Below are 26,264 nucleotides of genomic sequence, written 5' to 3' on the forward strand. Positions count from 1 at the left end.
ATATTAAATTTTTATTCCGGCGCTTGGGATTGGCAAATTCATTTTATATTTTATATTTAAAAATGGCGGAAACATAGGGTAATGTCATGCTGTCGTTATTAGAAACCCGTGACCTCTGGCAAATCTTCGTCTTACCAAATTAAAGACATTGGCATTAAACACCCCTCTCTTTTTTTATCTTGTCCCTTCACCGAATCCCACATATTTTGGCATCCAATTTCTTCTCCTCGAGAGCCTCCCCATTTTATATCTAATTTCAAATTACATAATTGTAACTAATGATTGTGTAGTATTTAGAATATATGAAATTATGTAACGTTATATAGCATATAATTATTATTACTGATATTATTAAATACGTTGTAATTTTCTTTAATTTTAAGTTATCATAGGTTTTTTGGTGTATATTATTGATAGAGGTAGCTGTATATATATTCTGCTTTGCATTTTATAAAATCAAAATCCTCAAACCAAACCAGAGCTCATCTCCACATTTGTATTGGCGATTCTGTTTAGAACAAGAACCATATGGGCTCCTCCACTCAACTCTTGCCAGCTCAGCTGTACATTCCACGTGGCATCCCAGAATTCTGTACACTATAGATTTTCTTTTCTGAACCTTTTAGAGATTCACGTTCTTATCTGATTACGCCAGAAAGCGGGCATTCCATACATATGGCCAGTAATAATATGACACGTGGTGACTCACTGCTTACTTTTGTGGGCCCTGTGAAGCCTTTCAGACAGGGCAACCAAAACGTGCCACGTCGCATCACCTGGCAACATTGGATCGTTGAATAGCAGGGCTTGTCTCACGTCTCTGTCCCACAGATTTCTCTGAATGCGAGTGAGATTGGTAGCTGCCACGTGCTCCAGGACTCTCCCGAGGTTTCCCACATCGTTCTCCGCTACTGTGAGGGATATCTCCGCCCATGGTACGGCGGAGGGAAATGGCAACCGGATTCCGTCGGCTATGACAACCGGGACGCAGCCCAGAGCCACCGACTCCACCAACCTCGGACTCCACGGAGCCCATCCCAATGGGCACAAACAAAACTTTGACCGTAAAATCTCTGAATGGAAGTCGGCAAACCGGTGTCTCCCCAAGTGAAATCGTCGATCGTTGCCATATTTCCGCCATATCAGAGTCCGTACTCGCCTAAAAATAATATATAACTACATGAACAATTGTATTTCAAGTCGATTCAAATAAATTTTTTTGTTCTCTACTCTGCTTTATAAAAAAAATAATAACTTTTCTTCTTGTAATATTGAATAATTGTGAAATTTAAATATTACTGAAAGAAAGAAAATGTGATGATCGCATAAAAATATTATACTGATTGACAGTGAACAAAGAAAAAAATAGGGATCGGTTATATATTTTAAATAAATAATTTTAAACAGAAATGATTTATTGTATAAATTTTGTTTGAAAAAAATTTTTATACATATATTTTATAAACAAGGAGCTGGACTTTTGAGTGCAGAAAAGCCCACTCAATTTTGTTTAAACACCTGGTATGTAAACTCTAATATAAAAATAATTATATTAACGAAAAAAGATATCACACATTTTTTTATATTATATAAACATATATAAATATAAAATAGCTCTAAATTTCAAGTTCTAGCTTGTGCATTTTTTAATTTTCCCCAATAAAAGTAGATGACTCGATTATACTTTTTAGAATTTATACCAAAATAAATATTAATTAAATCCCCACTTGTTAACCCTTTTTTTTTAGAAATTATTGAATAGGGTGGATACTAACTTGCTATAAAAACGACCGCTGACGTTCTTGGGGTGGACTTCCATCTTGCCCCTGAAGTACGCGAATATGTCCCGTCGGCCAGACAACGGCAATTTTCCCAGCGTCCTTCGTACACTTTCCGGCGACACGTACGGGGGAATCACAATATTGTCTACTTCCTGACATGGGTGCTTGTGTTTCACCCCAAAAGTCTGCAATATTATTGAATTTTTCAAAAACTCAGGTACCCCATCCGCCATAGCCACGTGCTCCTACCAAGTAATAACAGAACAGATTTCAATTCTCTTACGAATTCACAGTAATACTTCCAGAGTTTTCGACAAGACACGTGTAGCCGATATTTCTTACCAGGGTGTGAAAACAAGAACCAAAATCATGGGACGCGACAAAGACATGGTCAGAGCCGAGGCTGCGGTTCCAAAACGGAAGATGAGAAGAAACGTGTTCGATGGCGGATGATATGAGAGAACGGGCATGCCCAATAGCTGGAAATCCATTAACGGTGCTGAAATTGCATGAGACATAAACAGGGACGAAGAAAAAATCAGCCTCCCACGGGTCTAATGTTCTCACTTCTCCGCTGATCAAAGCCCTGTGGATCGCCACCTCCGAAGCAAACAAATGGGTGCTGCACCGCTCATTTGATAGCCAGTCTGTATTGTATTTCGATGGCAAATCGTACACATACACCTTCAACCCCTTAAATAAACCTGGAAAGTATACCGAGAAACTTTTAGATATAAAGAACTTATATGTCTATATTAATAACCTGAAAAAATAAAATAAAAAAACAGAACCATAGTAACTAAGGTCTTCTTACCAGATGAAAGTTTCACGGCGAAGGAATTGTGGGTTGGTTCTTCAACGAGAGAGTGGTAGTTTTTAGAAGGTGAAACGATGGCTCTTGAAGCAGAGGTAGTATGTTTATTCCGAGTAACAAGAAAAGAGGATAAACAATAGGATAAAACAGAAAACCAGAGAATCCATCTGAAAAATCTGTAACAAAAACTCTTCTCTAAATTTCTGCTATATCTCGTGCTATGCAAAAACCTCATCCTCACGTACAAGTCTCTGCTTCTGAGGGGTCTTTGAGTTTCAAGCATGTTGATTACCTTGATCATTTTTCGCCCCCTTAAACCTCGCAGGAAAGAAGGGATTGAAGGACAAGCGGTGGTTAAAATCGAGCTTTCTGAATTTGGTGTTGCGTGAACTGGAGATCAAGCAAAAAAGAGATGATGAAATGGATTTTGTTGGGGAGCTCCTTTTTGCGTAAATATGAATTTTATCAAATTTGTGGAAATATTCAAACTTCTTGAATATTCAACCGATGGGGTGTAGTTGAGGAGTTCACGTTATTTCAAGATTCCCCCCGATCGATACTCTGTAAATTCTTTTCAAAATAATATGTAATACTTTGTATTTAATATATAAATTAATGAAATGAACACATCATCATAAATAGATTACAAAAGAAATATAACACAAAACCTGACAAAAATTTAAGATAAAAAGTTCATATAATATGTAGTAAAGGTGCGGTAATAAATTAGTTTTCATCCCATATGATTTTCCATTACATAAAAATAAGCAGTGTAGTGTAGCTGTTCTCGAGTTCTCAAAAGTTGAAATCCGAATACAACATTAACTAGCAATACTAAAAGCTTAGGAGAGTATAAATCTCTACAAATTTCACTAGCTCGCACAGTAACATCAATTCCTAGCTGAATTTTGGACTTGAAGCACGATTAGAAACAGGGGCGGATTTAGGATTTCGGATTTTGGAGGACAGCTTACAAAAAAAACAGACAAAAGATTAAAAGAAAGAGAGAAGACAAACTTTACTGATTAAATAAATGATTTAGATATTTGACACATTTCAGTTTAATAATTATAATTATATTAAAAAAGAACGATGCTGAAATGATTTAATTGGTAGGACATCTTTCGTTCATGGGGAAGAAATAAAGGTTCATAAAAAGAAAGTTAAATATAGGGTCACGGAAAGGAAGAGAAATAAAAGGTCGTAGAAGGAACAAATTTGTGATAAGAAAGATTTGAAATTGTTAGAATTGCTAAAAAAAAAAAACTTATTTAACAATAAGATACATGTCATTTTCATTTGAGCAGAAGTCATCTGTTATTACACTCACTGGAATTGAACCTTGAAAGCCTGTTATCCCGACTTTCCTTCTTAGCGACCCGCTGTTCCGCAGCTGCGGCCGGAGTACTGTTAGCAATAATTGACCGGTTCAACCCCTAATCAGCGCCAGTAAGAGACTGAGGGCGAGTCGCTTGTGCCCCTTTCCCCTATCGGGTCTACATCCACCGGAATCTCAATGATATTGGAGGCAAATCGAGGGTTTGTCCATCAGGAACGAAGTCACTCGACTGGGCATGAAAAAATGACAAAAAAAACTTATCCCATCGCATCCCTTGCCTTGCTCAATGCTTCTCCATCAACTGCAGCGGGAATAAGGGAAGGAAGAAATGACGGATTTGGACGAAAAAGATGGAAGTTCAACTTCAATGCTTATTATTAGCGTTGATAGCTCTCTTCTTTAATTATGCCGTATCAGATTTTCTAGGCTTTCAACAGGGAACATCAGATATTGTTACTGGGCTAGGATGTTCATTTGGGAAGGATCTCGGATGTCTTAACCATACGGGTCAGAGTCGCCGTCTTGGTCTAAGCGCTCAACCGCGTTCCTGTGCGTAGAAGGAAATAAAGCTCATCATTTTCTGAAACAATGTCGCTCTTTTCAAGAATAGAGACTTTATGAAAACCTGGCCGATAATATTCCATATCCATAAATGGTTCATAGGACTCAAAAGGAGTATCTTTCTTTTTGGCTGACTCCTCTTCTTGTTCTATTGATCTAAAATGCATTCTAGACACTGATCATCGGTATTGGACGTATCGTTAGGTTGTGCCGAGTCAAATCTGCTCCGTTTTTTTTCCGTTGCCAGATTTGAAGGCCTTGACAGAAAGATTGCTTCGTGTCTAGCAGCCATGGAGCTTTTTACTCACTCCAAAGGCTNTCGGACAGGGGAGAGAAGAAAATCCCTTGCGTTGGGAAGAGGCGAGTCTACCTAAGACTTTGTACCCAGCCCCAGACAAACGGAAAAGAACTCCCATCGAAAGAGCGGGATAATTCGTCGACCTGAAAGGCTCGAAGACCGGAACAGGTGTTCAGTGCAGTGAGGGAAGGGATTGACACTGGAGACAGGTCAACCCTCGCACCCCAGCACATGAACTTCTTGGCAAACTCCAGACCCCCGCGTGCTGAAAGTATGGATTTCTTTTCGGAAACCAACACTTGTAAGCCGCGCAAGATCAGTGCGTACTCTCTCGCAACTGTGCGTAGATAGTCGTGTGATTACTTTCATTTTATAGAGTTTCATCTTATTTATCAGAAAGCTAGCGAGGCCGCATCACTAGAGCACTAGCGGGAGAGCCCACCTTTTTTAGTTTTAGCCGGCCGTAAACGGCTAGCATGGCTTTCTAACTGGCCGACGGGACCCCAAGATGGCATTAGCGCGAAAGAATCATGCTATACTACAGACGATAACAAATTTACCTCGACCATTGAGCTAGTTTTTGAGTTCGGAAAGTCCTATATGCTATAAATTGTATATTTTTGAAAATTCATCTCCTCAACCATTGCCGCACGCCAGTGAGGCGCATTAATCACGCTTTGAAGGAGGGAAGTAGTGGAGTAGGAGAGGTAAAGATGGACGATAGAGAACAAAGGATGATAAAACTATCGTCCGTTCCTATCCTAGTATACAAGACATGATCCGTGTGTAGGACTCGGATCTTTCCACTTGCATTCTTGTACGTGCTTATCCAATTATTTATGGGTAGAAATAAATTATGATGGAATTTTATAAGTAATATTTGTGGCAATCATTTTCACGTAGAGTTTAATGGATTTTCATTCCATCATCTAAATCCACGTATTAATGTTTGGGTATAACAAGTTGGAAATTTAAAATTAATACTTTCAAATCAATATAGGATGCAATTGAAATTTAAATTTGTTCACGAGTATATATATTTTTTTAAAAAAAACAACTAAACTCATTAATTAGAAGTAGAATATAATTTTGTTCGACATACAAAAAATTAATTGATTTGAAATCATTAAAGCTATTAGTCATAATTTTGTAGTACTCGAACATGATATATATAACTAATGACTATACTAAGCCAAACACCTTTTAACGACTTATAACGAGTCGCTCATGAGCTATCCAAGGCTTAGAATGACCTGATAGCGAAGTAAGAACATTAGAACACATACGGCGGCGGGCCTACCAAAAGCCAATATATATAGTTTTTCATATTTTTGTCAACTTAACTATTATAGATAAGATAAATAATTTTTAAATTTATTTATTTAGATACATTGTTAATCAAATATTTGATAAAATTATTTTTAATACATAAAACATAAATAAACTAATTATTTGAAAAATTAAAAATATTATTTATATGTAATATATAATTCTAAATATATTATATCATATACAAGCATGAAGCATCGCTTGTGCACGGTGATATTAGTTTTAAATAAGTTATTGGAAAGCTGAGATTGGAAAACATAGAATTTAGAGATTTGTCTCATAAAAAACAAGTCTATATTATGTAATATTTGAGTCATAATAAGCAAAATATTGTCTTGTTGTAATTTTTAAAATTCTCAAAAGATCCCTATTTTCTTTTTTAGCCCTTTATTTCTTTTTCTTTTTTGTTTGGCATGAAAAATAAATTTTTGATGGAAAAAAATCTAAAAAACTTATTAAAAACCAGAAAATTTTAATTTTTTATTTTCTGAATTTTAAATTCAATTTAACAAGAATACGTATAAAAAAAATACATGATCAAATCTTAACCGTACGCTAATTACTCTTGTTCCCTCTTCTGATAGCCATTAGGGAGAGGAATCGATAATTAGAACCCAAACGAATCTCCCCATAAAATTGATTCCTCCTCAGATAGCCATAGAGAGATTACCTGTTCAAGAAACTCAACTTCCTGTCTTAAAGTCAGAAAATAAGCCCAATGACACACCTGTCGATATATTCAATAAACCAGAAAGAGGGGAAGATTACACGATCTTGCAAGCACTTTCGAGCACCGATATGATGAACTGATGATTCTGTTTCTTGCAACTTTTTGATCGAGCTTAACAGCCGTTGACAACTTTCCAAGGCCCCTTGTGATTTCTTTAATCCTATTCTCATCCTCCATCGGCCTTTTACTCATCGTGTTTCCGATCAAATTTCAAGTGGGAACATGAAGTTGCTTGGATGTTGTTTGCAGCTAATTCAGCAAGATGTTGGCAACCTTTAGTACTTATTGTTTGATTCTTCTGTGTTCATCATATAAACAGGTAATTACTTTCCAATAATCGTATTCATCTCTTTCTACTTTATTAAGTCTGAACCTATCATAATAACATATTTTGTTTGTGTTAGTGTTGCGTGGACAGTATGATATATTCACTTTCAGTAATTCAAATTAAATAATTAAATTTGAAATAATAAAGAAAATTGTTAAAATCAATTTTATATAACAAGTGATACTGTGATTGTTCGTATTTATGCTTAAAGTTTTAATCATAATGATAGTGATATCTTATTATTATCGATTGTGTATCTGATTATGATAAATTATTAACAATACTTTATTATTATTTTGTAAAATATCATATTTACAACAAATATTGAAAAAAAAAAGTTATACACATATTTTTCATAAATCTATTTATGTATTACGTTACATACGCAACGCGTAATTTGATAGTATTCTAATATTTATCTCTAATAAATCATCTTCAAATTTTCGGCCAATACTTTGAATTTACATAGATATGGTTTTTTTGGAATGATAACTAACTTGAACAGTCACTTTGTCATCATTCGGTGCATAATCAATCCTCTGATGTGGATAATGAGTACTATCAATCCCAATCTTGGATAGCTCCGGAACTGAATCGTCAGTCCTCTAAATATATATTCAGTCCCTTCGATTACAATTTCTCAACTTGAAAAAATTCTCACCAAAGACAACAATTCTCTAATATGGAGTGTTCAAAACTGAGCATGAAGCTGCTGATTGACACCCAAAGGAAAAGAGTCCTGTTTGCAGAAGCCAGCAAATAAAACCATAGATTTCCTCTTCCACGTCATAACTTTGCCGGTGGCAACTATCATACTCCTGCTTAGAATACAAGGAATGGTGGGTTCCATAGCAAACCTATACAATAGCATAGAAAACCTGAATGAATCATTCATCCAACCGAATAAAGCTAAAGAAACCCTTTTGAAGCCAATACCTTCTGTTGGCATTTCTTCCGTTCCTTTGCTCCTGAAGGAAGATTCAAAAACTGATAGAAAGTTCTATAGGTGCAGTACTCAAGCTAAAAAATGTTTATATCGTGTTTCTGATTATCCAAACGCAATCTGCCCACAATGCAAGAGGACAATGACCACGGTGGTTCCATACGTGTCTCCCCCGGGAGAACAGGCGTCGTCGACTGAAGGGGGATTTGTGAAGGGAGTGGTTACTTACATGGTAATGGATAATTTGGTGGTGAAGCCCATGTCTGCTATCTCAAGTACTATTACTTTGCTTAACAAGTTCAATGTTGTGGACGTGGGGACCTTGCGGCGGGAGGAGGTAACTTTGGGCATGGAGGAGGTATAAATATTTTCTTCCTTGTCATTTTCCTTTCCAAATACCGCAATAGATGAATTTATACGTATAACTCTTCTAAAAATGATATAAATTTTTCCATCTTGAAATTTGAAAAGTCACCTGATAGGAACCAGACTTGATTTCCTTTTTTTTGTCCATAGGCTCTGACGTTATTGAAGGCTTCGTTGCGTTCTAAGAAAGTTCTGACTGAAGTGTTCAGAAAGTGTTGGTGAACGGATGATTGGATAGGGAGAAAGTAGTTGTCGGCGTTGGATGAAGTTGTTTTGATGTCTGATTCTCTAGATGGAAATATTTGGACTCTTTTTGTTGAACAACAAACTTTATTCCTACTGTTTTGGAACTTTTATCCCACCTTAGTTTGTCTGAATGAAACATTATTCGTAATAGTAGTGTCTTCGTGTTATTTTAGTTATTTCTAGTATCAAATTTCAGTTTTAATTATTTTTCATCGCGATTTATTGGCCCCCTGTTTGTGCCGCATTATTACTTATTATGTCTGGTAAATATATTGTCTTTCGGAATATTTCATCTTGATAGACACAATGGAATCGAGACCCAAGAAAAGACAACCTCAAATAAAAGAAAAAAAAGGATCATCTTAGGAACTACTAATCCCACCTTCTGTGACGACGGACATTTAGTTTTATAGTCAGGGTCATAAAATCAAATCAATATACCAGTGCTTTTTCTACCTGCATTGCAAGAATCGTATTTCACCCATTTTAATGTTTGAAAGTGAGTTTATTTAGTTTAATAATCTAGTTTGCCACACCAGTTTTATAATTTTTGGAAACTACATTTATCTTAATTAAACCTTGTTTCGGTCGCAGTAAACGTAGTTTCAATCGCTGTAAACATAATATATTTTGTCACATACGTAGTATAGGTCGTCGTTCATGTCATATTTTTTTAGAAACTTTTTTTCCGGTATATATGTTTTTTTTTCTTTTTTGATCGATTCCAACGATATGTTTCTGACTATTTTATTGTTTTTTACACATGTAATGACATTGACTAATATTATATTTGAATATGATGGTGAGTGGAGAATAGATGAACAAGCATTTGTATGTGTTAGTTGTCCCACATCTGTTAAATAAAATCTCTGAGAGTTGCATATATGGACTTGGACAATCTTCCCCTCTTGAGCTAGCTTTTGGGATTGAGTTATGTCCAAATTTCAATCTTAACAGTATGTGGTGTCTGGGCTTCAATTCTAAATGAGCTGCAATAACTGTGGATGAGGATAATTGTTCATGTGAAGAAATTGTAGATTTGATACATAAAAGTTTGGAATTGGACACAAATGAATAAAAAAATATTAAGTTATTTGTCAAGTGTATGAGATTGCAATCCTCCTCCTATATATTAAAAACACAACAGGTGTGAAGAACGTATTTATGTTTTGGGGACTCACATAATAGGCATGCATGTGCTTCATGTGGAATTATCGAAGAATATTGATGTTGAAATTGATATGATTGTAGAAGCAACAAAGTATGTTACTTGATGGTCATAATGGATAATATTTAATAGATGGATCGAATTTAGCAACTGATCAGGAGTTTAATACCAAGGAAGTCATTCAAAATATATTGTCCGAACTTGCAATTAGTACTTCTTTTGAATTTGAGGCCGTGAAATCAACTAAATCATTTTACTCAATCAAATGTGTAAGTGATAAGTGCTGTTGGAGAGTACGGGTTTCAAAAATTTAGAAGTCGACCTTGCGGAAGTATTGCGATATACACCAATTGTGATCTTGCTGGCAGACATAAAAGACATTGTTAAATAAGTGTTGATGTAGTATTGAACATGATACAAGATAATTTTATATGACAACACCACCTAAAACAATAATGACGATGACACAAAATATGGATACTAATATCACCTAAGAGGTGATCCTGATGAGGCTTTTAATATGTTTCCTTGATATTATAAATAATGTAATGTTTCGAATTTGATTAAACGTCTTCTATCACATAATCCTTCACAACATTTATTGCACAGTCGCTTCTTCCCATTAAAGAAACCTGCAAAACGATAAAACATAATATTTGCACGATATTTTGAGTCGTGGGCGTGTCAGGTGCTACAAGCATCAATTTGTGTGAAAAGTAATAAAAAGCTAACTATTAACTATTCAAACCACGTGAATTTTAAATTCGATCTTCGGTTCTAATATCATAAACTAATATGCACCAAAACAAAAGAAATTGATTAAACGACACTGAAAATTGAAGAAAACAAAATCCCAACGTGATTTTGTATTTACAATAATCTGTAGGAATTTAGAAAACATAAAAGTATAATAAAAATTGCATAATCTGGAATGAAAAGATGTCAAACTGCTTGGAATTAGACTAAAAAGATAAATTGTTTGAAGATGAACACTATATATTTTGCAGAGAATTTGCAGAAATTGTGTTTTTGAGTTGAGTTTTTGTTGTTTGTCGATGTTTTTTTTTCTTCAGATTCTTGGACGGTTCTCCCACTCCCTCACTACTCTATGATTTTGCTCATTATCCCGACACGATATCTTCAATGTGTACGACATTTGATTTATTCAAATCAATTTTGAATTGATCAGCTTATCTAATCTTCTCGCTTTTTTATTCTATTTGGACTCGAGCTCAATATTTGGACCAAGTTTATATGGGCAAAAAAAATGGTGCAAACACAGGGTATTTTAGTCATTTGTATGTATGTAATTGGGTCTAGACTAGGGGCGCAAACGAACTGAATCGAACAAACTATTAATAAAAATTTAAGGTTCGAATTTGGCTAGAATTAATAATATTTGAGTTTGAGCTTGATTCGAAGATTGAAAATTTTATATTTTTTGACTCGAGTTCGACTCAAAATGAAATTTGAGTTCGTATTCGACTTGAAATGTTCGAACCTATTCACGAGCTATTTGGCCTATTGATCATTTACTAAGGCTCGAGAATGAAGGTATGAAAGCTCGAAACGTTCGAAAGGCTCGAAATTTATATATATTTAACATATGATAATATTATATTAAAAAATATTAAGGCTCGCGAACGACTCGTAAACTATCAGACACTTTTTTTTCTCGGATTCGATAAGTTAGAATATTCTGGCTCGAAAACTCGGGAATCAACTTGATTCGTTTACACCTCTAGGCTAGACTGTCTAGTTAACACTTATCTCACCAAAAAAAATGGGTCTAAATAGTAACGACTAATTAAACCGAGGTTATAGTTTCCAGATGTGTAAAAAATTTAAACCAAACGTGGATAAAATATGTGATCTATAGTCACAAAACATTTAATCTTTTGTTTATGGTAGTAAATAGTGACATGTTCGTTGACAACGATCTCTTTCATTATATAATTATTTTGTTCACGTTAACACTCTCTTTAGTCAACATGGTTAGGTGTGATTTTTGGTCGGTTTTATTTTTGATTATTTGTCAAGAAAATTTAAAAAATTGATTTGAAGATTTTTTGGAGACATAATATTAATGAAAAATATATTTGTTTGAATATCACTAGTAGAATTTTTGGTTTTACTTCGTCACTTACTTCGGCGATTATTAATTATGAAGTAATATATATCAATCAACTTCGGTAATAACATCAGCGAAGTAAAACATTATTTTTTACTTCACAATTTAAAAAACACGGGCTTCACTTCTAATTTTTTGTAACATTTTACTTCGACAGAGTAGTTTTGATGAAATGAAAAGTTAAAAAATATTTGAAATTTATATTTAGTGAAGTAAAAAAATGAATCATAATTTTAATTAATTTTCTTTAAATGATGAAGTAATAAAATACAAAATAACTCGTCATATTAAAATTGTGTCGAAGTTAAAGAAATAATTTACTTCACCACAACTCAATAATTGTGAAGTCGTTCTCTATTAATTACTTCATTACAACACAAAAAATAAAGTCTTTTAAATTTACTACTTCGTCATTAAAAATGTAAATTGTAGCAACAAAAGATCAAATACTTACAAACAAAATACAAAGATGTTAGACCGTTGCCATTTAAAATTTTGAAACCATCGCTGAGTAGCGACGGTTTACCACAAAACCGTCGCTAATTAGCAACAGTGTTCTTCAAATCGCTACTCAGCGACGATGTTTATTAAACTGTTGCAATTAGCGACGGTTTTTTTAAACCGTCGCTAAACAAATCGGCGACGATTTATTTACCGTCTCTAATTAGCGACAGTTTTATATATGAACGGTCGCTAAACAAATAGGCGACGATTTATTTACCGTCTCTAATTAGCGACAGTTTTATATATGATGTCACTAATTAGCGACAGTGTTTATTAACCGTCGCTATTATCTACGGTTTAAAAAACTGTCGCTAAACAAATCGACAACGGTTTAAAAACCGTCATTAATTAGTGACAGTTTTACGCAAATAGCGACGGTTTAATTAAAACTGTCGCTAATAACACTGTCGCAAATTTTCTATAAATAACCCGCTTCCTCGGTTCAGTTTTTCCCACACCACTTCACATTTCGTTCATTTTTCTCTCTTGGGCGCTTTAGGATATATTTTTTAGCTTCAATTTTAATTTATGATCATGAATTTAATTTTGTTGTTAGTTTATTTTATCGTAAGGTTAAATCGTTTGATATATTATTTACAAATTTAAAAACATGATATTTAGGTGTGTTGAAGATATTATTTAAAAATATTTAGAAATAATTATAAGAATAAAAAACTAATTTTTTTAAAAAAATTAATATAATTAGCGACGGTTTTGTTGAATATCGTCACTAATTAGCGACTAGTTTTGTCAAATATCGTCACTAATTATCGACGATTTTGAGATACATCGTCGCTAATAAGCGACGGTATTGGACAAAACCGTCATTAATTAGCGAAGGGCTATCTCTCCAAAACCGTCGCTAGTATTGGACAAAACCATCATTAATTACCGACGGTCAATCTCTCCAAAACCGTCGCTAATTTAGTTCCATAACACTGAACATTGAAGTCATTCGCATTAATTACTTCACAAAAATACAAAACCTGTGAAGTTATACAACACATTTACTTCGTCATTCTATATAAACTATGCAATTATATATAAGCTATTACTTCTGCACTTTACGAAATCGATGATGTAGAAGACGTTGTTTTACTTCGGCATCGGTCTAATTCCGGCCAAAGACTTCGCTAATTTCTTTGATACGACTTCGGTGATAATGCGAAGTAAAATGGTTACCTATTACTTCACGCGCGTCTACTTCGACAATTATCTACCTATAACTTCATTGAATACGCGAAGTAAATCAAGGAAATTCTACTAGTGTATGTTTAGAAGATATTTGATAACATTATCTTGAAATATGATGCAAGCTTTGAAAAGATAATGTATATAATAAGACTGATAGATTTAATATCAAATATTTCAAAGTTGATTTGTTGGTTGTTGATTTTATATATTATATTCATTTAGACATTATTCGGGAGAAAAAGATGAGTTTTCGAGAGATTACGATATTTCTTTCATAGAGCATATTTTATGTTGTGAGTTTGTCAAGTTGATTGGGTGCGAAATTAACGAGCCAAAACGAATATGTTCATTTCATATTGTATTATGTGTCATGACAACTTACGAGACAAGATTCAAACAATGCCACTTTATCATTTTTTTTTTTTGAGAGATTTTCCATTTCTGGTGATGCACAAACGTCCATTTATTGATTATTCATTCTTTGGAAAATGATGGTGATGTTCATGAGAGAGAACAATATGCATGTTATCGAAGAGAGTTCGAGTTGGCGGCTATTGAACATGAGTGGTGCTCATCAAGTGAAGTCTATTGAATGTGTTTGTCATAGAAACATCATGAGAAAAGATGTAGTCTTTTATTTGAATAAGTCATTGTATGATTGTAACTGCTTATATTTAGTGGATTTACTTAATATCTGAGTGATGTAAATCGGTTGGACCAAACCACGTTAAAAATTTTTGTGTCCTTATTTTTGCTTTCAGGCTTATTTCTTAATTGATCTAATCATAAAAACTAAGGAAAATAAGATGAAATCGGATCAAGAAGTGGTATCAGAGATGGTGCGTTATTTTATTATGTTGATCCTTGAATTCGGTTTTGGGGGGCAATGGAAGGATTCATGATGAAGAAAATGCCTCTACGAGTACATATGATGGAGTGATGGTTGATATTCAGAAGGAGCATATGATTATTATCTGATTTTTACGTTCACGATTTTTTTCATGTGTTGTAACAGAACCAATGACAACATTTTCACATGCAGCTGATAGGGGGAGAAATTGATTGAAAACTATCGGTTTGATTTCTGAACTTTGATTTATTTTTGGAGAGTTATAATACTTTAAATTTTCTTGATGGTTTTATGATTTTTCAAAAATAAGAAAAATAGGGATATCATTAGATGTAACTTTTGATTGGCTTTATTTTTTAGATTATTTATCAAGAAAAATTAAAATATTGATATGAAATTTTTTGGAGATAGAAAGATAATGAAGAAGATAATTGTTTGAATATGTTTTATAGATATAATGAAGAATATCTTGAAAAAATATGATACATCATTTGAAAAGATAATGTCTATCTTTGATATGATTAGGTATCCTATATAAATGAGTATTTATTAATTTTGAAAATTTCCAAAAGTGGTCATGTGTGGTTGAGGAAGTCCGATGGGATTTTAATATCAAATTTTTTAGAGTTGATATTGTTAGTTGTTGCTTTTATGCACTATATTCATTCAAACATTTTTCGGGAGAAGAAGATGAGTTCTCATGAGAGAACAATCCGCATGCTATCGAAGAGAGTTTTAGTTGACGGATATTGAAGACGAATGTTGATTGCCAAGTGAAGTTTATGGAATGGATTTGTCATAGAGGCGTCGTTAAAAAGATAGAGTCTTTTATTTTTATAAGTTCTTCTATTATTGTAACTGCTTATATTAAGTGGATTTGCTTGTAGTCAAGCGTAACCCCATGGATGTAAGTCGGTTGGACAGAACCAAGTTAAAATTGGATGTGTCTTTATTTTTCTTTCAGTTTTATTATTTCTTAATTTTTCTAATTATGAATAGTAAGCAAAATAAGATAAAAAACGGATAAATAAACACCACAAATTAATAACAAAAAATGTATTAGAAATGTCAAAATGGATTATGCCCGGTCATGCTTGTTCCGCCAGGTAAAATAGTTGGGTAAGATTAGTAAACATGTTCGTCAAATTACATAAAATTAAAAAAAAAAAAAAATTGGCTAGTTACGTCGGACTGGTCATCTCCAAATCTAAAATAAACGAATTAGATTGGTAATTTCTCGACCTTCAAAAAATGTGGGTCGAACTTCTCCACTCCGCTAATCCATTTTATGTATAGTTAATAATAAATTTCAACAAAAAATGAGATATTTAGCTATATGACCTCTTGAGATCAAATTTTTAAAAAATTGACCACTTCTTTTAAATTGGTATGAAATGCCAAAATTGATCCGATATATCCAAAATTAAATTATTATATTTATATTTAAATAATTAATTTATTTACTTAAATGGGTAAAAAAAAAGAGAGTAAGAAGCGGAACAATAAAAATCTTAAACCCTATCCATATTAACTAACCCATGTTATCACTATTTTCTCTACACCATATTCTCTCCTTTGCAATTTCTAACAGCAAGACCCATTTTCTCTTTTCTGGATTCAAAAAACTTTGCTTACAATGACTAAAGAAACAATTGTCAAGAAGTAGGCACTCCGATTGTAAACTTTCAGTGCACTCACATTGCTTTTTTTTTTTAATGAAAATATAGTTTTTAAAAAAAAATGAAAATACACATCAATTGGAAAATTATCCTTGATATATAAGCGGTCGCTGTTTATATAAATTTGGTTGTTATGACAGTATATCGATTACCCAATAAATGTAACTCGATTTTCAAATATAGTTACATGGTTAAATAGCATAACATGATCATTCTTACAAAAGTAAGTCTAATACAATAAATTTTGATATGCTCATTTCCAAAATTAGCTTCAACATAAAAGTGGTTGTCATGCGTCAGTAGCCATGAACATGCAAACAATTGCCATGAACATGAAAATAAGTAGCCATAAAGTAGCTCTTTAAATGATCATGAAAGTGAAAATTCTGAAAGTCGATCGTCAAATAACATCATTGTTGCACTACACATGTAAAAAAATGTTGAAAGCCAAAACTAAACTAACATATAACAGGTCACCTCCAAACATCAAACTAGTAGTCAATTTTAGAGTTTCCCAAACTCACCAATAGTTGGATTTCTGTTCACTTGTAATGCCCGAGATTTTGATTCCATTAATCTGAGATTATTGATATTTGAATGGATATGATTATAGATGGACCATTCCGGGACCAGATTGGGTGAAGCATGGATTGATGTATATTTTGGACAGAACTATTGGCGCCCGAGCAGTAGAAAATGACCGCCCGAGCGCCAGTGCATCCCCAGGTAGGTTTTGGACAGAACGTCTGGCGCCCGAGCGGTAGAAAATGACCGCCCGAGCGCCAGTGTGTAGCAAGTCGAGCACTCGGGCAGAACATTCCGCGCCCGAGCGGTAATCGGTTACCGCCCGAGCGCCGCCTGAAAGGTGTGAAAAAAAAATAATGACACGTATCATTAACATGCAACTTGATTATATATATACAACTTCTTCATTCAGATTCAGTGGAGAAGAAGGAAACGAGAAGTTCGAAGAAATCCTTACGCCTTTTATCTTCTATATTTGTGAGTTGTGAAAGATCCGTCCGTCCGATTTTCAATCCGACTTCGGTGCTGTGTTCCTATCGACGCAGGCTTCATAAGGACGTAAGTTTTCTTAAGTTTTGATATGATCTGAAATTATGGTATTGTCAGAATCAGATATGATTCATATATGGTGTTCTTGACGTAGTAGAAATCGGATAATCGAAAACGGATTGAAGAACGGATGCCGTATAGAATTGTTATGAATTTCAGAGTTGATTTGACTGAGATTTGATATCAGATTTGTATTATTATTGATTATGAGTTGCGAGAACGGATATCTGTTGATTTGTATTATTGGGTATATTGAGATTATGCAGTTATGCTGTCGAAACAGAATTTGATTTCGTTCTAATTATATCCAGTATTGAATTGATTGGTGTATTGATATTGTACTCCTCGATATTGTCATTCCCAGATTGAGTATTGACAGGCCTTGAGTTCGAGACTTCGACAGAGTCAGATTGACAGAAAGAAAGGTATAATTCATGTGAACACGGGAAGACATGACTCGATTCAGACTGGATACGAGTTTCCCAAAATCACATACTAGATTCTTAATTATGTTTGATTATGATTATGTCTTGTTTATAGATTTATATTCAAGCAATTGAGATAGGAGTCATTGACAGATTGTCAAACTAGACGTTCGGTGTATCGACGCATAGGAGCAGATCATCTCCGATTGTAGACATTCGATACAGATATGACCGAAGTCTAGGAATAAGACGTACCGCCACCCCGATTGGGAGAGTAGGTGGGAGACTTGTTACGTCTTATTCACACCGGGATCCCTAGACTTAGATATGAGTCGAGTCAAGAATAAGAGTCGAAGAGTTTTATCTGTATTCACTAGTGTGTCATAATTACTGATTTATGTATTATGATTTTGTATTTAATTGCATGACATGCATGTATACATGTTTTATACTGGGATTTGTTCTCACCGGAGTATCCGGCTGTTGTTGTGTCTGTATGTGTACATAACGACAGGTGGGGCAGGATCAGGGTCGCGAGCAAGATGAGAGATCAAGACATTGTGGTGATTTAGGGCATAGCAGATTACTAGTCGTTTGTACTTGACGTGTACTGGATTTTCTGAACACTAGTATATGATTGTACTAAAACAGACTTGTATGTACATAATGTTTGTTTAATCGAATAAAGAATAGTTTCATGCTTCATTTATACATTTGATTTAATGTTAAAAGCAAAATTTTGACCCACATTTTCTAGCAAAGATCCAACTAATCCCCAAACGAATTGAGTTAGAGCCCGGGTCCCCACATCATTTTTCTCCTTCCGCGCTTTCTTTTCACATTAAGTGGCAGCAACTTTCGTTCCAATGGACCGGTTGTCATCGTCCATTCGCTACATTGAGGCACAGGATATATAGTACAAGAGTAAGCAAGCATCCGTGTACGAGTAGTATAATACTCCGAGCATAAGTCATAAATGCTCAATTTTGCTGCATAGCTAGCTGCAATGGCATGCGAACATGGAATTCTATCGAAATCATAAACTCTACAACTACATGAATTATTTGCAAAATCAACAGTTTCATGGTCATCTTGGGTGTAAACATGATACTGCAAGCTATTTAATTCATAGAAGTGATTTTTTTGAGAAGCATTGAACCTTTCACGAAGAATTGACGCAAAGGCCGGAGTTTCTATAGTCGTAGATGCTGCCGCGGCATTACGATATCGGCTAAACCAACATGAAGTCAGTTTTTGAAGTGCATCTAACAATGAAACAATTGGAAGATCCCTTTCAGCACGCAATCTAGAATTTATTGACTCCACTCCATTGGTTGTCATTATATTGTATCGTGTTCTTGGGCAATGAGATCTAGACCACTTGTCCGGAGAAGTGTGCTCTTCCAAATATTTTGCAACTTGTGGGTACCTATTTCTCATATCACTGTACAATGAATCAAACTCACTTTGTTTGTATGCATATGCTATATGCATGAACAACTCTGTAGCACCTTTTTGTTTACTCTTAGTTTTTATATTTTGTGACAAGTGCCACACACAATAACCATGATGTGCTTGTTTGTACACATTTGCTACAGCAGAAATTATACCCTGGTGTCTATCTGAAATTATTACTAGTTCTTCATCATCTGGTACCATTTCCTGCAACCTCAACATAAACCATGTCCATGACTCCACGGTCTCGGAGTCGACAACACCCCATGCAATAGGAAATTGGTGAAATTCACCATCTTGTGCTGTTGCAACAAGCAAAACACCATTGTACTTGCCCTTTAGAAAAGTTTCATCAACTGCAACTACTTTTCGCATGAATTTATATCCACTTATACAAGCACCATATGCTAAGAACATGTATCTAAATCTATTGCTATCATCAACAACGAGATGTGTGATACTACCTGGATTTACCTGCTAGACCATGTTCAAATATGAAGGCAACATATGGAAACTCTCATCAGGATCACCTCTTAGCTTATTAAGTGCAAGTTCTTTACCTTTCCAAGCTTTGTAATATGTGATATTAATACCCTTATTTTGCATCATCGTCATTATTGTTTTAGGTGTTGGGGTGACCTGTTGCCCTCTAAAATTCTCTAGCAACATGTTCGATACTACATCAGCACTCGCCTGACGATGTCTTTTACGTCTGTCAGCTAGATCACAAGTGTGTGTATTACAATACTTTCGAATAGAGAATCGGGTAGACTTCTTTGTTTTGGAAACACGTACTCTCCAACTGCACTTATCACTTACACATTTGGTCGAGTAAAGTGATTTAGTTGATTTCACAACATCAAATTCAAAAGAAGCACTAATTGCAAGTTTGGACAATACATTTTTTACCTCTTCCTTGGTATCAAACTCTCGGCCAATTGCTAAAGTTGATCCATCTTTGAAACAGTATCCATTGTCACTAGCAAGTAACATATTTTGTTCATCCTCAATAGGCCCATGTTCAACATAATGACTTGGAGTATCTGTCGGAGTGACTTCATCAGTAGCTCTTGCAACAGTGTCGTCATTGACTTCATCATTTGCTTCTTGCATTTTATAGTCATCGTCTAGGATAAAAACCCGATCAAAATATCCATCATGCAGCTCTTTCTCTTTCTCATTATGATCAACTACCATATCACACGATAATATTTCTTCATTCACATCAACAAATTTATCTTTGATGTTCTCGATCCTTTCAGCATCTACAATCATATCGACTTCAACATCACTATTCTTCGATAATTCCACATGAAGCACAGGCCTATTTTGTGAATCCCCAAAACATAAATATGTCTTCACACCTATTGCATTGTTAATATAAATAGGAAGAGGATTGCAATCCCGTACACATGGCAAATAACTTAATCTCATTTTCGATTCATCTTTATTCAATTCAAAAACTTTACTTATCAAATTCACCACTTCTTCATATGAACAATTATCCTTATCCAAAGTGATTGCTGCCCATTTAGAATTAGAGCCTTGACACCACGTACAAATGCCTTGTTCATCTATTCTCCACTCACCATTATATTTAAGTAGAACATTAGTTAATGCCATTACCTTTATAAAGCAAAATAAAATAATCAGAAACATATTGCTGGAGTTAATCAACAAAAATAAAAAACTATATATCTGGGAAAAAGTTTTTTTAAAGAAATATGACATGAACGGCGATCGATAATACGTACGAGATGAAAGATGTTAAGTTTTCAGCGACAAAAATTATGTTCACGGCTATTGATACGAGGTTTAGATAAAATACAGATTCCAAAAAAAATTCTCCGTGAAACCCGAAAATAGTGTGGCAAACCAGATGATTAAACTAAATAAACTCACATTCAAACATAAAATTGGGAGAAATCCGCTTCTTGATATCCAATGCCGGTAGAATAAGAGCAATTTTATCAGCTTTGGTTGGTTATTCTGCAAAGTAAAAATTTTCCCACCTAAAATGTTCCCACCCTAAAAATTTTCCCACGTAAAAATGGGTAAAAAATAGAAAGAAGGGTTATAAGGGAATTAATTAATTGAAAATATAGAAAGAAGGTCATTTACCTAAATAAAAAATATTTAAAGTCATTAACCAAATTAACTTTACAACAGAGGTTATAAAACTAAATGCCCCCAAAAAAATCACTATAAGTGAAATGGTTGAGTTCAACGTACATTTATTTTTGTCCGTTCTCTATGGTCGTCAATTTAATGTACTGAGTACTAAGCCATTATTTCTTGTTATTATGAGTGTGTTGTGTACACATGCATTTATTTTTATTTTATTAAATTCGGCTAACTTTATACAAGCTTTAATTTTTTAGGAATTATCTGTTTAAAAAAAATTTATAGTGGGGACTTTCTCGAGCCCATTTCTTTTATTTCCTCACTTTCACACATATTTCATTTACTGTTTTAAAAAAGAACAACTCGGCCGCACCTACAAATATTCTCAAGACAAATACATAGGATCGTGCCATTTTCTTTGGTTATTACCAATTTATAAATTACCATATTCGACGGATTTCTCGAACTTCTAAACCAAAAGTTATTAAAGAACAATATCTAATATCTATTATTTCTTAATTTATAACGTTTGGTTTTAGGACTTTTTGGCTTCGTGAATATATAAAATGTGCAACATTCTTCCAAATACTGCACGTCTATGGATAATTAATCTAATGATGATTAACCACTCTTTAATTAAAATATAGACTATCTAAAGTAGCGTCTCGATGTAAAAATTGTCAATGTTATTCTGCATTAAATTATTTTTGTATTTGTTTGTATTGTTTATTCCATATTCTCATTCAAAAGTATACATTAAATTAGTTAAAAGTGTTTTCTAACAAGATATTTGGATATAGAGTAGGTCTCTTGTGAGACGGTCTCACGAATCTTTATCTGTGAGACAGGTCAACCCTACCGATATTCACAATAAATAGTAATACTCTTAGCATAAAAAGTAATACTTTTTCATGGATGACACAAATAAAAGATCTGTCTCTTGTGAGATGGAGAAGAGTCAATTCGACCTATATTTAAATTAATTTAAAGATCTGTTTCACAAAATTGATATTGTGATACAGTTTCGTCAGAGTTTTTATGTTAGGCACTATATTCGTATGTGGTAAAATGATTAGTCAATTAACTCAATTGTCCTTGATTGATTTTTTGAAACAAAATTGGTTAAATTAAATCTTTTATAATTCTTAAAGAAAATTAATTTCTAATCTTGGTATTTAAAAAGTCGTTAATTATAATATATATATATATAAAATTAATTATATGTATATGATTTTTTTAAAAAAAAAAGGTATAGTCCAAACCCCAGCATATGGAAGAATCTGGTCTAAAGATGTATATATGCATAAGTCAAAAAGAGCGGGGGGCCTTGGATCCTTCATTTGACAATGACTAATGCAACATGATTTTGTTTTTGCACTCCATGAATGCACACTGCATTACTCAATACCTTATTGGCACTTGGTTAAATTTTATATGGGATTTAACAAAAAAAATTATTTATATTTTTTAAATTTGTTCTTTATCAAATATTTTTCTTACTTTTTTCTACTAGTAAACAATATAAATATATAAATAGCATTGCTTTAATGACAAAATAGGTGAATTGTTAATTTTGCAATATATGTAAATGTGGAGTGGTTTGATTGGGGGGAGAGAATTCCATGTTGGGCCAAAAATCAAATCGGTGGATCAGAGTTGTCTTACAACTCCCGCATATGTCGCCGATATGTACATTCCATAGCCTCGTATGCCTACGACACAAGCTCCTCCTTTGTACCTCAAACAATAATTTGAAAATGGTTCCACCCGTTTGCCCTACGCTCTAAAAAAAAATTGCAATAATAACAATATAACATCCTTATAGCATCGAGTCTTTTGTCCTTGGTCGTCTAGTTTGTTGGCTTTTTCTGATTTAGTCGCACGCTAGTTAACCACCCCACACCCAACAAAAGTATATCTAAATTAACGTGTTGTTTATTTTCCAATGGCTACTAATAATTTTGGATTTGAATTAATATAAAGTATTGTATTCTACTGTTTGAAATTTTGAACTTTTCTTTTGATTATTTTATTTGTCTTTTATGTAATTTGTGTAACGAGTTCGGATTGATTTATCTAAGAATGGCTTAACTTTCTTGGGCTAATCTCTCTTAGGATTTGGGGTGAAATCGTTTATGTACATGAACTCATTGGATTCTGTTCACCTCCGTAAAAAAATTATAGTGAGCTGAAATCTATATGTAATCTTCGTTCAGAGAAATTTTGGATTTTTCATGTAACTCAACTCAATTTACCTAAAGAATGACTCAACTTGCTTGTGCCATCCTGTTTTAACAGAAGATATGAATTTACCTTAAAAATGTATAAAACATATCATAAAAATGACGGCCGGAGATCTCAGCAATCAATATAAAAATATAAATATTTTAGTTCATTAATTATATATATATATATATATAGTTGATTTTTTATTTTTTTATTTTTTACTTACATACTCTGCATCCGTATGCAATTTTTGTGATTAAAATTTCAGTCCATGCACGTTTAGACAGAGAAAAGAGTGCCCAGAGATGGGTCAATATAAAAGCGTAGAACTCTGACCCTTACCTTCACTCTCCAACCAAACCCCACTTCTCCATTACAATTACAATTTGGTAAAAGGGCCATGGATATTCAAAAAGGTCTTCCTCTCAACTGGACTTACTTCTACCAAGAAAAGGTGAGAATGTTCTAGCTTTTTACCAGCAAGTTACGTTGCACTATATACAATTCTAGCTTGTTACAAGCAATTTGAAGTTGGTTTTCGTGTTAAATTGTTTGCACAGAGTATGGATGAGCTACGGCATTCTCTGGTGCTCGCAATGGAGCTTGAAGAAACCAGGTTGCAGGCACAGGAGGAGCTCAGAAACAGGGACGAACAAATTCTGCAGCTCAAGTTACTGCTAAACAGGGCAATCGAAGAAAGGGATGAAGCCAAAGAGAAGTGCCAAAATGCCTTCTTTGAGAAACTGTTGCTGCAGCAGCAACTGGAGCAACAGTGTCACCAATCTGCTCCGCATTCTGGGATTTCAGGGGTTGAAGATGACCCCAGAAGAGGGATCGACTCCAACAATGCCTTCTCCTCGTCAGACAGTGACGAAAGCATTGTTTCGTCACCGCACCAACTCTCACCACCGATTCCCCCACCAAAGCCGGCGGCGGATGCTGAGCAAGACTTTCCCGTGGTTCCCGACAGGCCATTGCCTGAAAAGGGTAAGCTTCTGCAAGCAGTGATGAAAGCAGGGCCACTGCTTCAGACCCTCCTCCTCGCAGGCCCGCTTCCGCGGTGGCGCCACCCTCCACCACCGCTTGAAACCTACCAGATTCCACCACCGCCAGTGGTTATACCCTCGCCATCGCCACTGCCAACACTTCCATCTCTAGTGTCCCATCCTTCCATCTACCAAGATTCATTGAACTACGACATTAACAGCGATGTCAATGTAAACAGGAAAAGGGGTCTTTCTGAAGGATCTGACACCTCCACGGAGTTAAAACATCAGAAGGTTTTCTTCCTCAATAACCATTAATTTAGCAAAATATGTCTCTACTTTTTGGTACTGTCTTTATCCATCAACTTGAAGAATCACTAGGTTGAGAGTGATATTTTCATCCTTTTAACGCTGAGTTACTTTGTGAATATTTGTTGTATAATCGTATTTAAAAATGATCTCCTATGATTAAGGCTCTCTGTGAAATGGGGAGCTTCCTAATACATAGAATTTTATGAATACTTTATCCATCGTTGATTTTGAAGAGTAATCACATCATAATACTATATCATATATACTTTTTGTTAAGTTATCCATCAACCGTACCAACTTTTATGTACACCAATGAGATGAATCTGATATAATAAGTGAAGGTCACTTCATCAAAAAACACGATTGGTCCAATAAGGAATACAAAGTCATCAATTATTCATACAATAAAGACTGAATTAAGGTAGCATTGTATAGTGACTTTAGAAGAATAAGTGAGGTGGAGATCTAAAATCGACCAATCACCAACTAAGAGTTGTTTTTATATATATATTTTTTGGCCAACATTTTGGTTGGATTGTCTCCTTCCCACCATATAATTAGTCTTCTTTATTGTAGACTTTGTATTCCTTATTTTGCCTTGTCAAGGTCATAGATTTACATCCATAATATAGACGCAATATTCAAATCTTTAGCCATATATGTCACGCTAAAGTAGCAATGTTGTGCTTACTACTACGTCTCCATCAAAGAATCATGTATAATAGGATTTTAATTTATTTCAAGATTTTAATTTGACCATGATTTTAAGTCGATAATTTGTGTCTAGTACGTTCAAATGTATATGAATCAAGTGTTCTTAATCATTCTTTGTTAAGGACTTAAAAATCTTGGATAGATTTCTAGTTTCACATCGTTCCGATTTCGGTTTCGATTCCAGAAAGCGAAACTCAGTGTCTTCAATTTTGAAACAAACATCAAAAAAATTATTTTGTTGCCAATTTTTGAAATCAAGTAGAATGATATAAAAGTAAATAAAATTTTGAGATGAAAAGAGAGGAATGGTATTGTCTCCATTTATACGTGGAATTGGTGTTGATGGTAGATGGGGGGTGGGCACTAAGTAGGTGTGAAAGGGCCGGTCCGGTTTGTCGGGTTTAGTGGGCTCCCACAAATCGAATTTAGGATCCAAGATAACTCTACCCCCTACATCTTTATTATATTTAATCATTTCTTTAATCAAGTTTTGTGCTTTTTTAATCTTAGATAAATTTACCTTTCATCATCAGGATTACTATTACATATACATATTTTCCTAAAAGGAAAAAAAAAGTAAAAAAGGAGAAACTTTTTTGTTGACAATTTTCATATTCAAGAAATCAATCAAATATTATGTTTTATATCAAAAACTGGAGCAAATAAATTTCATACTAAAAAGACTCA

General features: G+C 34.2%; 4 protein-coding genes across 4 annotated transcripts; 2 read left to right on the top strand and 2 right to left on the bottom strand.

Moving 5' to 3' along the window:
- Window positions 1–446: 446 nt before the first annotated feature.
- On the bottom strand, window positions 447–3,139 carry LOC140956715 (probable glucuronoxylan glucuronosyltransferase IRX7). Its single transcript, XM_073413571.1, has 4 exons — window positions 2,596–3,139; window positions 2,124–2,485; window positions 1,776–2,026; window positions 447–1,159 (listed from the first exon to the last, which is right to left on the bottom strand). The coding sequence occupies exons 1-4, from the start codon at window positions 2,894–2,896 to the stop codon at window positions 706–708; spliced, it is 1,368 nt and encodes a 455-aa protein (XP_073269672.1). The 5' UTR covers window positions 2,897–3,139; the 3' UTR covers window positions 447–705.
- Window positions 3,140–6,695: 3,556 nt separating this feature from the next.
- LOC140956523 (uncharacterized) lies at window positions 6,696–8,883 on the top strand. Its single transcript, XM_073413292.1, has 3 exons — window positions 6,696–7,171; window positions 7,686–8,481; window positions 8,640–8,883. Exons 2-3 carry the CDS (start codon window positions 8,017–8,019, stop codon window positions 8,709–8,711), a joined length of 537 nt encoding a protein of 178 aa, XP_073269393.1. The 5' UTR covers window positions 6,696–7,171; window positions 7,686–8,016; the 3' UTR covers window positions 8,712–8,883.
- A 9,666-nt stretch (window positions 8,884–18,549) lies between these two features.
- Window positions 18,550–19,632, bottom strand: LOC140957194 (uncharacterized). The gene has a single exon (XM_073414332.1). It carries the CDS (start codon window positions 19,630–19,632, stop codon window positions 18,550–18,552), a length of 1,083 nt encoding a protein of 360 aa, XP_073270433.1.
- A 4,206-nt stretch (window positions 19,633–23,838) lies between these two features.
- Window positions 23,839–25,035, top strand: LOC140957698 (uncharacterized). Its single transcript, XM_073415046.1, has 2 exons — window positions 23,839–24,019; window positions 24,126–25,035. The coding sequence occupies exons 1-2, from the start codon at window positions 23,966–23,968 to the stop codon at window positions 24,867–24,869; spliced, it is 798 nt and encodes a 265-aa protein (XP_073271147.1). The 5' UTR covers window positions 23,839–23,965; the 3' UTR covers window positions 24,870–25,035.
- The last annotated feature ends 1,229 nt before the right edge of the window (window positions 25,036–26,264 follow it).

This window comes from Primulina huaijiensis, chromosome 14 (assembly GCF_012295235.1).
Source record: "Primulina huaijiensis isolate GDHJ02 chromosome 14, ASM1229523v2, whole genome shotgun sequence".
NCBI classification, from domain to species: Eukaryota; Viridiplantae; Streptophyta; class Magnoliopsida; order Lamiales; family Gesneriaceae; genus Primulina; species Primulina huaijiensis.

What these genes read in the sequence shown, in the direction of transcription:
- LOC140957698 (XM_073415046.1), top strand. Translation starts at nt 23,966, where the DNA reads ATGGATATTCAAAAAGGTCTTCCTCTCAACTGGACTTACTTCTACCAA. An exon ending in CTTACTTCTACCAAGAAAAG is followed by an intron (nt 24,020 to 24,125) that starts GTGAGAATGTTC and finishes TTGTTTGCACAG; the next exon opens with AGTATGGATGAGCTACGGCA.
- LOC140956523 (XM_073413292.1), top strand. Translation starts at nt 8,017, where the DNA reads ATGGTGGGTTCCATAGCAAACCTATACAATAGCATAGAAAACCTGAAT. An exon ending in TAACTTTGGGCATGGAGGAG is followed by an intron (nt 8,482 to 8,639) that starts GTATAAATATTT and finishes TTTTGTCCATAG; the next exon opens with GCTCTGACGTTATTGAAGGC.
- LOC140956715 (XM_073413571.1), bottom strand. Translation starts at nt 2,896, where the DNA reads ATGATCAAGGTAATCAACATGCTTGAAACTCAAAGACCCCTCAGAAGC. An exon ending in GTTCTTGTTTTCACACCCTG is followed by an intron (nt 2,027 to 2,123) that starts GTAAGAAATATC and finishes ATTACTTGGTAG; the next exon opens with GAGCACGTGGCTATGGCGGA. An exon ending in AGCGGTCGTTTTTATAGCAA is followed by an intron (nt 1,160 to 1,775) that starts GTTAGTATCCAC and finishes TATTATTTTTAG; the next exon opens with GCGAGTACGGACTCTGATAT.
- LOC140957194 (XM_073414332.1), bottom strand. Translation starts at nt 19,632, where the DNA reads ATGTTCTTAGCATATGGTGCTTGTATAAGTGGATATAAATTCATGCGA.